Source organism: Geotrypetes seraphini, chromosome 1 (assembly GCF_902459505.1).
Source record: "Geotrypetes seraphini chromosome 1, aGeoSer1.1, whole genome shotgun sequence".
In the NCBI taxonomy this organism is placed as follows: domain Eukaryota; kingdom Metazoa; phylum Chordata; class Amphibia; order Gymnophiona; family Dermophiidae; genus Geotrypetes; species Geotrypetes seraphini.
This window is the reverse complement of record NC_047084.1, coordinates 453275424-453291454: the sequence shown is the minus strand read 5'-3', so window position 1 is coordinate 453291454 and position 16031 is coordinate 453275424. Positions and strand designations below refer to the sequence as shown.

Sequence of the window (16031 nt, the reverse complement as noted above, 5' to 3'; positions counted from 1 at the left end):
GTATACTTGGAATTCAGTAAAGCTTTTGATAGCGTCCCCCATCGCAGGTTATTGAGCAAGATGAAATCGATGGGATTAAGTGAAACACTAACCGCATGGGTCAATGATTGGCTAAGTGGTAGACTTCAGAGGGTGGTGGTTAACAGTACCCTCTCTAGAACGTCGGAGGTAACTAGTGGAGTGCCACAGGGCGCGGTTTTGGGCCCGATCCTTTTCAACATATTCATAAGAGACCTGACCCAGGGGCTTCAAGGTAAAATAACATTGTTCGCCGATGACGCCAAACTATGTAACATTGTAAGTAACAGCAATTTGCGAGACAGTATGACGCAGGACCTGCTTTTACTGGAACATTGGTCCTTGACCTGGCAGCTGAGCTTCAATGCTAAAAAATGCAAGGTCATGCACCTTGGCAACAATAATCCGTGCAGAACATACACATTGAATGGGGAGACCTTGGCAAGGACTACAGCAGAACGGGATCTGGGGGTGATCATTAGTGAAGACATGAAAACTGCCAATCAAGTGGAGAAGGCTTCATCCAAGGCAAGGCAAATGCTGGGTTGTATCCGGAGAAGCTTTGTTAGTCGGAAACCTGACGTCATAATGCCATTGTACAGAACCATGGTGAGGCCTCATCTGGAGTACTGTGTACAATTCTGGAGGCCATATTACCATAAAGATGTGCTGAGAGTTGAGTCGGTTCAGCAAATGGCCACCAGGTTGGTCTCGGGGCTCAAGGATCTCTCGTACGAAGAAAGGCTGAACAAATTGCGGCTATACTCTCTTGAAGAACGTAAAGAGAGGGGAGACATGATTGAGACGTTTAAGTATATCACTGGTCGCATCGAGGTAGAAGATGATATTTTCTTTCTTAGAGGACCCTCGGCCACAAAGGGGCATCCGCTGAAAATAAAGGGCAGGAAGTTTCATGGTGACACCAGGAAGTACTTCTTCACTGAAAGAGTGGTTGACAATTGGAATGAGCAGCGTGCCAGATTTTAAGAATAGATGGGATGCTCATGTCGGATCTCTAAGAGGGGATGGGTCATCAGAGTGCGATCTCTCAAGGGTAGCTAGGGGGGTGGGTCAATAGAGTGGGCAGACTTGATGGGCCTTGGCCCTTTTCTGCCGTCACTTTCTATGTTTCTATCCGAAAAACTACCGTCTGCTCAAGAGGATGCGCTAGTGGCTAGCGCGCGCTATTCCGCGCGTTAAGGCCCTAACGCACCTTTGTAAAAGGAGTCCTTTGTTAGGGAATTTATATACAGTCTCCTTAATAGTATTATTTTCTTTATGTTAAATTGAGTGTTGTCCTCTCATGATATGGGCTAGAGAGAGAAATATAATGATTTATTGTGTGTGTGTGTGTTGTTTTTTTTTTTTTTAATTATGTCTGGTATCCAGTTCCTTACTATTCTGTTAGAATTGTAAAGAGAATTATAAATAAATAAAAGAGAAAACTTGTGTGGGAGCAGATGCACAGGAACTGTTATGCATGTTCAGAAATTAGTTTTCCTGAGATCTGGGAGAACTTATTTGTCTCTATGCCATTGTATGATGTCACCATGACATAGCTGATTCCATCCTCCTGTCTTTGGAGAATCCCCCTGACAATTAAGTAACTTCACTTTAGATCAGTGGTCTCAAACTCAAATCCTTTGCAGGGCCACATTTCGGATTTGTAGGTACTTGGAGGGCCTCAGAAAAAATAGTTAATGTCTTATTAAAGAAATGACAATTTTGCATGAGGTAAAACTCTTTATAGTTTATAAATCTTTCCTTTTGGCTAAGTTTTAATAATAATATTGTAATTTATAGCTAAAGAGACATATGATCAAGAAACTCTTTTATTATACTTTTGTGATTATGATAAATGTACCGAGGGCCTCAAAAGAGTACCTGGCGGGCCGCATGTGGCCCCCTGGCCGCTAGTTTGAGACCACTGCTTTAGATGTACCTTAAACAGTATATAACATCTGCTAGAGATATCTGCAGAGACTCACAAGGTAAAATTTGAGATGAAGGCAGAGTTTGGCAGGTTCAGGTCAAAGACAGCTTCCTTAGCCACAGTATGAGGATTTTTCATGATGCTCTGAACAGTGGTGAGAGCATATCTTGATATGATAGTAGAGTAAATGGAGAAACTGCTGATTGTGAGCTGAAAAACAAAATTGAAACATGTTGACAAATGAAACATGTTGACATTTTTGCAGACTGGATTGTCTGCCTCACTTACCACAGAGTTTATTTTATCCTAGGCCAGTGTTCTTCAACCTTTTTACACCTGTGGACCGGCGGAAATAAAATAATTATTTCGTGGACCGGCAAACTACTAAGACTGAAATTTTTTTAAAAAACCATCGCCGCCCCATCCCCGCGAGCTCAGTCCCACAAACCATCTGATCCCATCTGCACAAGCCTCAAATAGTTATGATTTTATATTGAACATATTTTATTAAAGTATAAAAAGAAACAATATTCTATACAATTGTCATTTTATAAATACAAATAATACAGGGCAAAGATCAACAAAAACCCTGTCTCCCCTCTCCTTCACATATATCCCCTCTACTATCAAGAAAACTGAATAAGCTAAATTATTACAGAATGCTACACAAATATCATATAATAGAATACCACAGTCACACATGACAGGAATGGTGTTAAGGAAGTGGAACTAGGGCAACTGCCCCTGGTCAGAGAGAGCCCTAAGCCAGCTGGAAGCTAAAGAAGTAGTGCCTGGGCTTTGCACTCCCCAGTTATGTCTAGCAAGATACATACTTCAAATCTGATATATTTGAATCACAAGATAGAAATAAAATTATTTTTTCTACCTTTTGTCTTCTCTGGTTTCTGCTTTCATTGCCTTTTCACTTTCTTCCATCCAGCGTCTGCCCTAAGAACATAAGAATTGCCACTGCTGGGTCAGACCAGTGGTCCATCATGCCCAGCAGTCTGCTCACGCGGCGGCTCTCTGGTCTAAGACCAGCACCCTAACTGAGACTAGCCCTACCAGCGCACGTTCTTGTTCAGCAGGAACTTATCTAACTTTGTCTTGAATCCTTGGAGGGTGTTTTCCCCTATAACAGCCTCTGGAAGAGCGTTCCAGCTTTCTACCACTCTCTGGGTGAAGAAGAACTTCCTTACGTTTGTACGGAATCTACTCCCTTTCAACTTTAGAGAGTGCCCTCTCGTTCTCCCTACCTTGGAGAGGGTGAATAGTGTTTTTCTCTACTAAGTCTATTCCCTTCAGTATCTTGAATGTTTCGATCATGTCCCCTCTTAATCTCCTCTGTTCGAGGGAGAAGAGGCCCAGTTTCTCTAATCTTTCGCTGTACGGCAGCTCCTCCAACCCCTTAACCATCTTAGTCGCTTTTCTCTGGACCCTTTCGAGTAGTACCGTGTCCTTCTTCATATACGGTGACCAGTGCTGGACACAGTACTCCAGATGAGGGCGTACCATGGCCCGGTACAGCGGCATGATAACCTTCTCTGTCTCTTCAGTCTAGCATCTGCCCCTTCCATCTCTCCTCCTGCCCCCCCCCCCCCCCAATTTGGTCTGGCATCCATCATCTTCCTTCTGTTTCCCTCATGGTCTGGCATCTCTGTCCTTCCCTCCCCCTGTGGTTTTTAGCATCTCTCTTCTCATTTCCTCCACTCAGATCTGATATCGTTCTCTGCTTTCTCTTCCCTTTTCTTCTCTGGTCTTCCTTCTCTATTTTCTGCCTCCATCTAAATTAAATTCTTTCTTACTATTTAGTCCTGTTTCCCTCTTTTCACTGTGTCTACCCACAGCTTGTCACCCCTTTCCCTCACCCCTCCATTATCTTACTATTTTCTTCCCCCTTTATTTATCTCCTTCCATCCAGTATGTGTTCTTTCCCCACTTCCATTCAGCATCTGCTCTCCCCTCTCAACTGACATCCATCTGCCTTCTGCTCTCTCTCCCTTCTTCTCACTTCCATCATCTGTCCCCTTCTCTCTCTCATCTGCTCCATTCCATCATCTGCCCCTTCTTTCTCTCTCTCCCCCCCCACAACTTCCATCATCTGCCCCCCTTCCCCTCACCTTTGCGGGTCACTTTCTTTCCCCTGAGGGTGGCTCATGTCAGAGGGGAAGCTTTGGCCGAGCAGAACCGCTTGCAAGGAACAGTGGAACTTACTTGATTGATGTCGATGCTGGGGCCCGTTGCCGTTTGAAAAAGAAAAAAAAAAAGGTGGAAAAAAGGGACCTGCAAAGGCGAGAGGAAGGGAAACCTCCAGGACAGGGCCCTCGTTCAGTGGCCCAAGAATCCAGACTAGCAGCGGCAGCTCTGTATATTTTTAACTTTGGCACAGAGCTGCCCCTAATCAATAGTTTAGCTCGGTTTCATGAGGCAGCTTCGGGGCCTTTGCTAGGCCGGCCCACATCGCATCATCGAAGCGGGCCGGCCTAGCAAAGGCCGCGAAGCTGCCTCATGAAACCGAGCTAAACTACTGATTAGGGGCAGCTCTGTGCCGAAGTTAAAAATATACAGAGCTGCCGCTGCTGGTCTGGAGGTGCGGAGACAAGGTAGGAGGCAAACGCGGTGGAAGGCAGGAGTCCCGGCACCGCGACTGCAACAGGAAGTTGCAAGTCAGCTGACGCCGGCCTTTCGTTGCGGCGGGGACCGAATCCTTGGCGGACCGGCAAGATTTTTTTGCGGACCGGCGGTTGAAGAACTGTGTCCTAGGCAGTTCAGTTCCTCTCCCAGGGGTCCCTGATTGTCCTATACTTTCTTGAAATTTGTCACTTTCTTTTCCACCACCTCTGATCAGAACCAGGTTAAGGATATTGGACACTCTAGGGAAACCACCAGCCATGCACTTGCCCTGCCCTACCCATAGGGTTACCAGATTTCCTCATTTTAAAAAAAGAGGACACGTGGCCTTGCACCGTTCTGCCCCTAGTCACACCCTGTTCCATCCTCAGCCCTACCCCCACACGAACCTCGTCTCATCTTCCTTGAGTTCAGGACCGAGCGCATGGTCAGAGTCCCTCCAGACACGTCCCCGAGCTTGAGGCTTTCCAAAACTCAGACACATTGCTGGGTTTTGGAAATCCATCTGGGCACTCAGACAGTCCTCTAAAAAGAGGACATTTCTGGGGTTTCCCAGACATCTGCTAACCCAGTGGTCTCAAACTCGCGGTCCAGGGGCCACATGCAGCCCGCCAGGTACTATTTTTAGGCCCTTGGTATTATAAAGAATGATTCTTTATGGAAAACGTGTGCCTTAAGTGACCGGCGCTTGCATTCTGGAACGTTGCCCGCCTCGCTGCTGTAACCTCACGCAAGCGCTTTCCTGCGTCTGTACGTGATTGTCCTCTCCACTCCACCTCACAATCACGTACAGATACAGGAAAGCGCTTGCGTGAGGTTACAGCAGTGAGGCGGAAAAGTTCCAGAACGTAAGGTAATTATTGGAAGCAGTACAGCTTGTGCTGGAGAACAGCTGAAGGCGGTTGCGAATGCGACCGCCGGACACTTAAGGTACACGTTTTCCATAAAGAATCATTCTTTATAATACCGAGGGCCTCATAATAGTTGGTCCAAAATCTTGTCTCTTACAGTCAATACTTTGATAGTTTTTCACTTTCTGCATGTTGCACTGCTTTCAGCTGTGTATAGCGGAAATTATCAGAAGCAATTAAGGAAAGATTTAAAAAACTATAGTTTATAAATCTTTCCTTAATTGCTTCTGATAATTTCAGATAATCCACATTTTGGATTTGTAGGTACTCACCTCATGCAAAGTTGTAATTTCTTTAATAAGACATTAACTATTTTTTTCTGCGACCCTCCAAGTACCTACAAATCCAAAATGTGGCCCTGCAAAGGGTTTGAGTTTGAGACCGCAGTGGTAATCCTACCTATCCATAGTCAATCATCTCCCTTTCCCTTCCCTACTTCCCCCAGGTGTCCATCATCTCTCTTACTTTCTCCCTTCCCCTTCTCCCAAGGTAGAATTCTATAACACAGATTTATGCATCCTTTATACTCAGAATAATGGCATTTATGTGAATATGTATGCACATATGTGAATAACTTCTGAAATAAGTTCAATTGTGTAAATAACCTGTTTAATTTATATAGTGCATATTTTCAAGAGGCACTAGATGTCCGAGTTTTCCCGGACATGTTCTCTTTTTGAGAACTGTGTTGGGAGTCCAGGCGGCTTTTTAATTTTACAGCTTTTGTCTGGGGAAACTAGACATCTAATATCCCTACAGCAGCTCACACACCTATCCGGAGTCCTCCTCCCCCCCAACTCGTGGGATCCATTGCTTGCTGACTTGGCACTGCTATAACTCTCTAGACCATCAACAGCATGAGTAAAGTAAACACGCTGCCTTTGGCAACCTGGAATCTTTCTCTCTGCTATTGCTTCCTGTTCCCGCATAGGCGGGAAGCAGTAGCAGAGAGAAAGCTTCCAGGTCACCGAAGGCAGAGTGCTTACTTCACTCACACTGCTGATGGCCAAAGAGTTACAGCAGCGCAGGGTGAGCAAGCACTGGATCCCATGGGGGGGGAGGGGGAAAAGGCATGGGAAAGGTAAAAGACATGCTGGACTGCGGGGATAGGGAGGAAAAGGAAGCAAAGATGCCAGACCTCCAGGGGAAGAAATGGAAGGGAAGGGGCAGACAGAGATGGCAGATCAAGGGAGGAGGGAATGAGAGAGATATTAGTCCACTGGATAAAGAAAAGAAGAGAGGAAAGAGAAAGATGCCAGACCAGGGAAAGGAAGGCAGAGGGAGAGATTCCAGACTAAGGCAGGGGGAAGGGAAGGGAAAGACAGAGAGATGCCACATGTCCTCTTTTTTAAAAAAGGAAATCTGGTAACCCTAGGGGCACACAAATGAGTGAGGCATGGGTAGGACTTGCAATTATGCCAATAACATAGAATACTGTAAGTTAATTATGAATCTGTGGCATTTAAGTGCTAACACTTCTTACGCCACCAGCTCTATGGTTAGCACAAGCGCTCATGCCTAGCTTTAAAACATGTAAATACTGTACTTGATTAGGCTAGTAATCTATAAAGCATTCCCACCTCTTCCCTTCAACTTGCCATCACTGCTGCTGCTGCTCTACCAACCTACCATTATGCGAGATCAAAGAAAATGTAGGCTTTGGGGAGTGAGGAGAGATAGATGGCACAGAGGGTAAAGATAGCCTTAAAAATGAATGGAAGAAATTGGGGGCAGGGTTGGGGCGGGACTGAAAATTAATAGATGTCCCGTTTTGATGAAAAAAATAAATGGTCACGTTACTTATAGATCCTGCCTCTCCCTTGCAGAAGAGCTTCCTGATTCAGTACCCTGTCTAGTAAGTCCTGGGCAGGGGTGGGGGTGGAGGTCATGATGAGTAGTGGCTACAAAACCTCTTTGGGATAGAAAAAAAAGACTCAAATGCAACTATGAACTGGTAATAGATGAAAATGTAGGGAAGTGCCATTCACCTCAAAACACCTATGTTGGAAAAGAAATAGAAAAATGAAAAGGAATGGGAATAAAACTGCAACTACTGAAAGGAAAATAAAGCAGACTTTTCAGCATCCTAGGGCTCATGCATGCTCAAGGCCTACCTCCTATGCTTTCAGATAGGTTTACCATATAGCTCCAGAAAAAGGAGGAAGAATTGCGACATCCGGGTTTTACTTCCATTGCTTTCAATAGAAGTAAAACTGAAATGTTCTCCTTACTTCCATTGCTTTCAATGGAAATAAAACCATCTTCCTTTTTCTGGAACCACATGGTAACCCTGCTATTAACCCCCTCACTTTGTAGCTCTTGAAGTGGGCGAAGATCTTGAAGTTGGTTCTATGCCTAGTGGCTGTAACAGTCAGTACGTTTGGGGCCTGAGCCAGGATCCCTTATAGATAATGTGACCATATGTCCCATTTTGAATGGGACCATCCCTTTTTCAGATCCCCTGTCCCGTTGTCCCCACGCACAGCTTCAGAATGCCGAAAAGTACAGTTGCTTACTGTAACAGTTGTTATCCAGGGACAGCAGGCAGCTATTCTTGGCAGCTATTCTCCGTCACCCATATGTGAGAATAGGCTGCCTGCTTGTCCTGGGATAATGTCCCATTTTCAGAGGCAGCGTCCCGAAGCTGTGTGTGGGGATAACGGGGTAGGCGATCGCTGAAAACAGCGTTGGATCCTGCCGCCGGCCACCGAGGGACAGTGCGCATGCAACAGCTGGGCTTTATGCGCTCACACACAGCAAGGGGCAGGATGTGACGTCACTCGCCCAACGAGTCTTGGAGCGCGAGCTGCACTGGGGTCGGGATGACATCGGACAGATGCGCTTTCTCACGGCTCCCCTTTCTGTCTCTCACCTGTTCGTGTTGGTACAGGCTGGCCATGTGCCCGGCGCCTGGGGCTACGAGGTGCCGACTTCGTACCTTGCTAAAGATCCTCCTCAAGCACAGGCTTCCTAATTAGAAAGAAGACCTTTGCATGGGAAGGAGGGGGGAGCCAGGGCAGGATTAATTCGTCAAGGGCCCCTAGGCACACAAGTACACTGGGCCCCCTGCCTCGCCCCACCCCACCATGCGCCCAGATGGAAACAAGAAGCTGTGTCAGAGGGAAGATTTGTGCATGCAGCACCGCTTGCACAATTACAGTTCCCGTTGCCTTTCTTACCCGCGTTGCTTGCTTGTCTTACCTTCCATCGATGGGGGAGGGGCCGCGTTGTCGATCGGAGGGGGAGCCCGTGTTGCTGATCGATGCTGGAGGGGCCCATCGCTGTTTGGAAAAAACAATGTTGATGCCCTCCTTCATCGGGCCCCCCCCCGACCATTTCGGGCCCTAGGCACGTGCCCACTACTTGGCCTATTGGTTAATCCTGCCCTGGGGGGAACAGATTTGGAACTTATGAGTGTGTCCGGATACTGGGCCTAGTACTGGTAACAACAGCCTCTCCTGTTTTAAGAATGCCAAAGGAAGAAGAGATAGCAGCATGCGGGTGGGAAGTGCAGCTCTATGCCCTTATTATGCCACTGAATGTACCTCTCACATGGGTTGTCTCTGAAGTACCAGATATAAAAATCAGGCAAAAGTAGGACAAAGGATAGGAACTGTGCAGGAACCATGCTGCTCTCGTTATTTTAATCAAGTGCATGTTTTATCCAAGGATTTAATTTCTCACAGTTTTGTCAAGGGAAACTTCTAGAAAAAAAAAAGTGTAAACAAGTAATTGGTTCTTAAATTTAGCACTGTCTAATCCACTTATAGTGCTATAAATAATAGTATACCTACCTCGGCTTTGGGACTTCTGCTTTGCTGCTTGGTTGTCTACAAAGAAAACCAAAGAAAAGCTATTATGAGTAGAGGTGGGAGGGAGAAGGGGAAAGGCAGATCTGTGTAGGGTCACCATATTTGTGAAGTGAAAAAAGAGAACACATGACCATGCCCCCACCCATCCTCACCCTGTCCTCACCTTACCCCCATCCCCACACCCAGCTCTGCCTCCCACCAGTCTTTCCCTACCCTGGGCCCTACACACCCCTCTCCTATCACCCCGTAGTCCCTCTTCCCATTGTCTGTACCCTTTTAGTGCTTCTCTCTCCTTCCATCCCCCTCCCCAGCAGGATCCAGTGGCCCATCCCCCACCTCCTCCACTGAATATTTTATCTTCGGGCCAGCAAGGTGAGTCTCCTACCATTGGCCTGCCCCGGAAGACTTCATTTTCTAGCGACTTCTTGTTCCTGCGTAGGCAGGACAGCTGCAGAATTTAGGCTTCTGGGTCAGGCTGATGGAAGCAGGCTCACCTTGCTGCTGCTGACCAGCCCGAAAATTAAATATTTGGCATAGGTAGGAGACAGGGGTGAGAAAAACTCAGACATACTTTTCAAATTTGTCTGTATTCTTTCAGAGGCTCCAAAGAAAAGCCTATATCATTTAACGCTGCCTTGGTTTATACCTAATGTGACCATTAATTTTTTTCATCAAAAGGGGTCATCTATTAATTGTCAGCCCCGCCCCAATCCCGCCCTAGCCCTGCCCCCAATCTCACCCCCAATTTCTTCCATTCATTTTTCATGTACACATAATATTTTATTAATCATAATGGTAACCATAAAATTTAAAAAAACTACAAAGCACACTATATGCAGAGAAAATGTTAATTATCATTTATATTTAGGGGGTTTTCAAAGATGTCAAGGCAGATGACTTTAAAATATGCAATGTCACCTCAGTAACTATAGAAAAATAGACAAATATAGTGCAAAATATAGACAGCAGATATAAATTCTTAAAACTGACACATTTTGATCACTAAATTGAAAATAAAATCATTTTTTTTTACCTTTGCTGTCTGGTGATTTCATGAGTCTCTGGTTGCGTTTCCTTCTGACTGTGTATCCTTTCTTTCATTTCTTTCTTTCTGCACTCAGGCCCAACAATTGTCCCTTTCTATTCCCTCCCTCCTTCCTTCCTATGTCCTTAGTGCCCCAGAGCCTCCTTCTTATGTCATTGGTGACCCCAGTGCCTCCTTCTATGTCCTTAGTGCCCCCAGTGCCTCCTTCCCATGTCCTTAGTGCCCTCAGTGCCTCCTTCCTATGTCCTTAGTGCCCCTAGTGCCTCCTTCCTATGTCTTGCCTTCCAGCCATTGTCCCACCCCCTCCCCCGATGCCAGCCTGCCTGCCTACCTCCTTCCCTCCCTCCAGTGCCTGATTCAAACCCCCCCTGCCGGTGTACCGCCGCTGCCTGCCAGCCTCCCTCCTTCCCTCCCTGCTGCACCGATTCAAACCCTGGTCCACCTCTGCTGCCTCTTGCCTTCTTCCCGACATCAATTCTGACGTCGGAGAGGAAATTCCGGGCCAGACAATTGCTGCCTGGCTGGCCCAGAACTTTCTCTCTGACGTCAGAATTAATGTTGGGAAGAAGGCAAGAAGCAGCGGCGGTATACCGGAGTTAGAATTGGCGCAGCAGGGAGGGAAAGCAATCGCCGTCCCAGTATTCCCGCTGTCCCTGAAAACGGGACATTTCAGTGTCCCGAAGCGGTGAGTCGGGACAACAGGACGGTCAGTCCGAAAACGGGACGTATGGTCACCTTATTTATACCCTAGATTTATAATCTGAAAAATATCACTCTTTGGCCTTCAATCTTACATTTTGATGTGGTAAATTAGAGAATGACATGGGGACGGTTTCCTGTGGCAAATCCGCAGGAATGGGGTAAAAATTGGGCATTTACCATGGGTACGGGAACAAGGATTTTCACCGCCCCGCAGAGCGGTAAATGGCCTTGTCCTCCCCACAGTAAAGAATCTGCTGCAAGTCGCCTCCCTCCCCACCCCTTCCAGCCAGTAGCCCCCCTCACAATCGTGGGTCCAGCAGCCTCCCTTGTGAGTCCAGAAGCCCCCCTCCCTCCTTCCCTATCATGGATCCAACTGACCCCCCTACCCTCACATCATTAGAAAAATAAAATGACCAGCAAAAGAAGCCGCCACCCACATCCAGAAGGGTAAGGAGGAAGATACTCGCCACATGTTCCTCTTTACCCCATCGGAGGCCACCACCAAGGACGCCACTGAACAATTCCTGCTGAGGGAAAGTCCTGCCCACCAACTCCCAGCCCAATTTCAGCCCCTTAAAAAGGCCAGCAAAAGAAGCCGTCATCCACATCCAAAAGGGTAAGGAGGAAGGGGGTAAGGAGGAAGGGGGCAAGGGGGAATCTCCTCTTTTTTTTTTTTTACCTCAACTGCTATAGGTATCATCACTTTGGCAACTTTGGTAACATAGGTAAAATGGTCATGCCAAAAAAGTTTCTGAATCTTTCTGTTTCTTTTGTCAGTGTCTGTCTGCTACATTTCCCTTCTCCATTGGCTGCTGCTAGTCTCAGTAACTCCTCCCCCTGCAGTCTCATATTGGGCAGACACAGCAAGCCAACAGGCTTCAAGGAGAAGGAGGAGCAGGAGCACTTCCTTCCTATGTTTTCCTATTGCTCTGCAGCATGGAGTTTGTTGTGTCAGATATACATAAGAACATAAGAACTGCCACTGCTGGATCAGACCAGTAGTCCATTGTGTCCAGCAGTCTGTTCACACAGCAACCCTTAGGTCAAAGTGCCTTATTTGAGTCTAGCCTTACCTGCTTATGTTACAGGGAAAAATATGGGAAGTTCTCAGGCACCCACAGAGCTGGTGCCTATGCTATGGTATATGTCTCATTAATTTTGCAGAAGTGCCCATTGACTGAACCATCAGCGTGGTCTCTGCTGCATGGTTTTCTGCATTACCACTGTAAGAGACATGATGCCAGGCCATGGTTCTTGGTGTAATTAGAGTGGCTTATCTCATACTCTTATGTTCTTGTGACAAAAAGTAGGAGTCTTCATTTTGTTTCTTCATTGCTTTCCTTTCATTTCAGAGCAGGCACCACAAAAATGTTCAGAACTTATGGTTACAGTGCAATATTTTCTAATATTGATCTTATGTAGGGGGAGTAAAGAATGATAACGTCCTATCATCTTCTTATGAACAGTAATCATACATCTTTTTAAGTAGTCTTTTCCTTTTTGCTGATTGTAGGTACAGAGAATGGCAATAAAATGATGGGCCAACCTCCTTATGAGGAAAAGCTAAAGTGGCTAGGGCTCTTCAGCCTGAAGAGAAGACTGCTCAGGTCAGGTATGATAGAGATCTATAAAATACTGAGCGGAGTGGAATGGGTAGATGTAAATTGCTTGTTTACAGTTTTGAAAAAATACTAGGACTAGGGAGCATGCGATGAAGTTACTAAGTAGTAGATTTAAAACAAACTGGAGAACATATTTCTTCACTTAACATGTAATTAAACTCTGGAATACATTGGCAGAGAATATAGTGAAAGTAGTTAGGTTAGCAGGATTTAAAAGAGGTTTGGATAATTTCCTACAAGAAAAGTCCATAGGCCATTATTGAGATGGCCTGCAGGAAATCCACTGCTTATTTCTAGGATAAGCAGCATAAAATCTGTTTTATTACTTGGGATCTAGCTAGGTAATTGGGACTTGGGTTGGCTATTGTTGGAAACAGGATACTGGGCTTGATGGACCTTTGGTCTGCCCCAGTATGGTTTCTCTTATGTTCTTATGTCTACAGATTTTACTATTTAGTTGGATTAGTCTTTATTGGCTATAGTAATAATAATAATTTTATTTCTTATATACCGCTGTACCGTGAAGTTCTAAGCGGTTTACAGTTGAAACAGAAGAAATGCAATAAGTAAGATTAATTAAGATGAAGAGAGAGTACTTAGAGTTCCCTGACTGTCCCAAAGGCTCACATTCTTGCTAAAGTACTTGAGAAAAATAAATTAGTTAGGTTATAAACATAGAGTAGAAGAAGGTAGGAAAACAGTTCATAGGAAAATTAATTTTGAATACATTATACATTATATATTGTTCAAGGCGGAATACAAATTATAGGAGATTTGGACATTACCAAAAGAATTGCGTAATAAAGATTATCTAGATAAATTACATAACAGTGATTCATGTACATTACATGGTGTAGAGGATTCAATTATGAAAATTACATATCAGGGAATCAAGTGATAAGAGAATATAGTGGAGAATATCAGTATATACGGTTTACAGATTGGAAGTTACCTAATAATGACATAAGAAGTTTATTGGATAGTGTGGAAAATGTTTATATAGGAATCAGAGTATGTATGATAGGAAAGGTTCTAAGAATTGATTAATGTGTTATTCTATAGAGGGAGAGCTTGTGCATAAAGGGAGGATATTAGTTGGTAATGACGTGTTTTCTGAATAGAAATGTTTTGATTTCTTTTCGAAATACTTTGATGTCTGTTGTATTGATTATTAGTTTGGTGATTGTGGGGTCAATTTTTGCTGCCTGTGTCGCTAGAAGGCTGTCGTATAGTTTCTTAAGACGGGTTTCATTATTAGTTTGGAAGGTGAATAGGTTTTGAGTTCTTCTTGATCTGGATGAGAGGTAGCGGTTTAGGCGGTTGTTTAGGTAACAGGGGGCAGTTCCATGGGTTATCTTAAACAGCAGACAATAGAACTTGAATTGAGTTCTTGCTTTTATCGGAAGCCAGTGAGAGTCTATATAGGCGGGAGTGATGTGGTCAAATTTGCTGAGACAGTAGATGAGTCTGATGGCAGTGTTCTGAACTGTCTGTAGTTGTTTTATCATATTTAGGACATGTTAGGTAGAGGCTGTTGCAGTAATCCAAGTTACTGAGTGTGAGGGATTGTACAATGATCTTGTAGTGTTCTTTGGTAAAGAAATTTCTTATTTTTCTTAGGTTTCGCATGGTGAAGAATGCCTTCTGTATGACTTTGTGTATCTGTGTCTGCATAGTGCAGCGTCTATCTAATTGTATTCCTAGAATTTTTAGAGTGCTCTGTATGGGATATTTGATTGTATTTACTTCCATTTCTGTTATAGTGATGTACTTCTTGAAGATATGCTTGGTTTTGTGTGTTTTGATTATTTTTATAGGATTTTAATATGTTTCATTAGTTTGTTGTTTGATTTTTTTTCATGCGCCTTTGGCACCACTAAATATATTTTTTATTATTTTGAAATATCTTTATTAGCTTCATAAATTTGAGAAAACACATAACTGATACAATATAAAATCCACATAAATCTCGCCCAGCCCAAATCCCCAACATCCCACAAAATCCCCACACCAGGCTACGAGCAAATAAGTATTCTGCAACAAACTATCTCCTCATGCCTCAAATTATTTAGAATGGTTGATCTTAGTCTCATTGACAAATCATCTTTAAAGAGTGGGTGTCCACAATCTCAAAAATTTGTGTTGTTCTGGCTGCGCTCTTAACTGTGCAGATTGCTCCTCCAGACACAAAAGTTCACGTATACAATTTTTGCAATGCACAAAATTTGGAAGGGTACTGGAAATCCACTGTTGCAGGATACAACATTTTGCAATGAGAGCTGACTTGCGCAAAAAGAAACCTATGACTCTTGTTCCATCACATATACAAGTCGTATTGTCCAATAGGCAAATCCAGAGTTCTGGAGTCCATTGTGTCCTATATAATCCACTCATATAGGACCACACTGCTGACCAAATTTGGAAGATAAGTGCATAGTCCCAAATACTATATTTATATGATGCCTCTGGCACTCCACATTTGAGACAGGTCCTGTCAGATGGAAACCTCATCTTTTTAGCAGGAGGGATGTATATACATACGTAACAGAAACTTATAATGAAGTTCTTGTAAAATCATGACCCTCCACCAATTTTGGAACCATGTATAAACTATCCAAAAATTTCTCTATATCATAATACTCAAAATCTGCAATCCAAAGGGCCAGCACTCTACACAACATATGCAACTCTCTCGGAACTATTAAACTCCTATATAATCCGCCTACCAGGCCCTTCGTGAGAGATTGCAGAGGCCAACAATCACCGAAATCTGTTTCAAGAAAGTCCTGCTTAGGGTCTGTAAGTAAGGACTGGACATAATGTTGAAGCTGGAAATAAGAATACCAATCCTGGTTTTTTTAAAAATTTCTTCGGATCATCATAAGATATCATATGTATGGTACCTCTTCCTCCCTCTCCTCCATCATATGCATTAACATAGTTAAATCCTGAGTGGTTCAATGGCAGAATCTGCTAGTCGCGCATCCCACTGGAAATTCTGCAGTATCGGTAAATATCGTGACCATTGGGCATGCAGTTTGTAATGCTTACAAAAACGGCTCCATGCCCATCTGGCAGATTCTACCAACGGATGGCGTTTTAAATCTGCAGCTAATTTCTCACATGGAGTACATATGCCAAACTGAGGTCCCCAACTAAATTCCTCTCAAAATCCAGGTCACAAAAGTCAGTAAGGCCAAACATCCAACCACGAACAAATCCTAGCAATGTTATTTATTTGATTTTTGTACATCACCTAGATGTCTTGCTTTTCCTGGGGTACTTAGTATGGAAATTGGTAAAACGAAGACTGGAACAGCTTTTATCTCTTTGACAGGGAAATACTGTATATGAATG

At 44.3% G+C, this 16031-nt stretch overlaps 1 protein-coding gene across 3 annotated transcripts in view; it reads right to left on the bottom strand.

The window, feature by feature from the left end:
* The window catches only part of ITIH6 (inter-alpha-trypsin inhibitor heavy chain family member 6), a 101986-nt gene that overhangs the window by 65222 nt on the left and 20733 nt on the right, over window positions 1–16031 (bottom strand). For all 3 annotated transcript variants that reach the window (XM_033921654.1, XM_033921644.1, XM_033921662.1), the window contains exons 2-3: window positions 9288–9323; window positions 2007–2161 (exon numbers count right to left, since the gene is read on the bottom strand). In XM_033921654.1, coding sequence (XP_033777545.1) covers window positions 2007–2161; window positions 9288–9323 — 191 coding nt within the window. The remainder of the gene's footprint in view (window positions 1–2006; window positions 2162–9287; window positions 9324–16031) is intronic.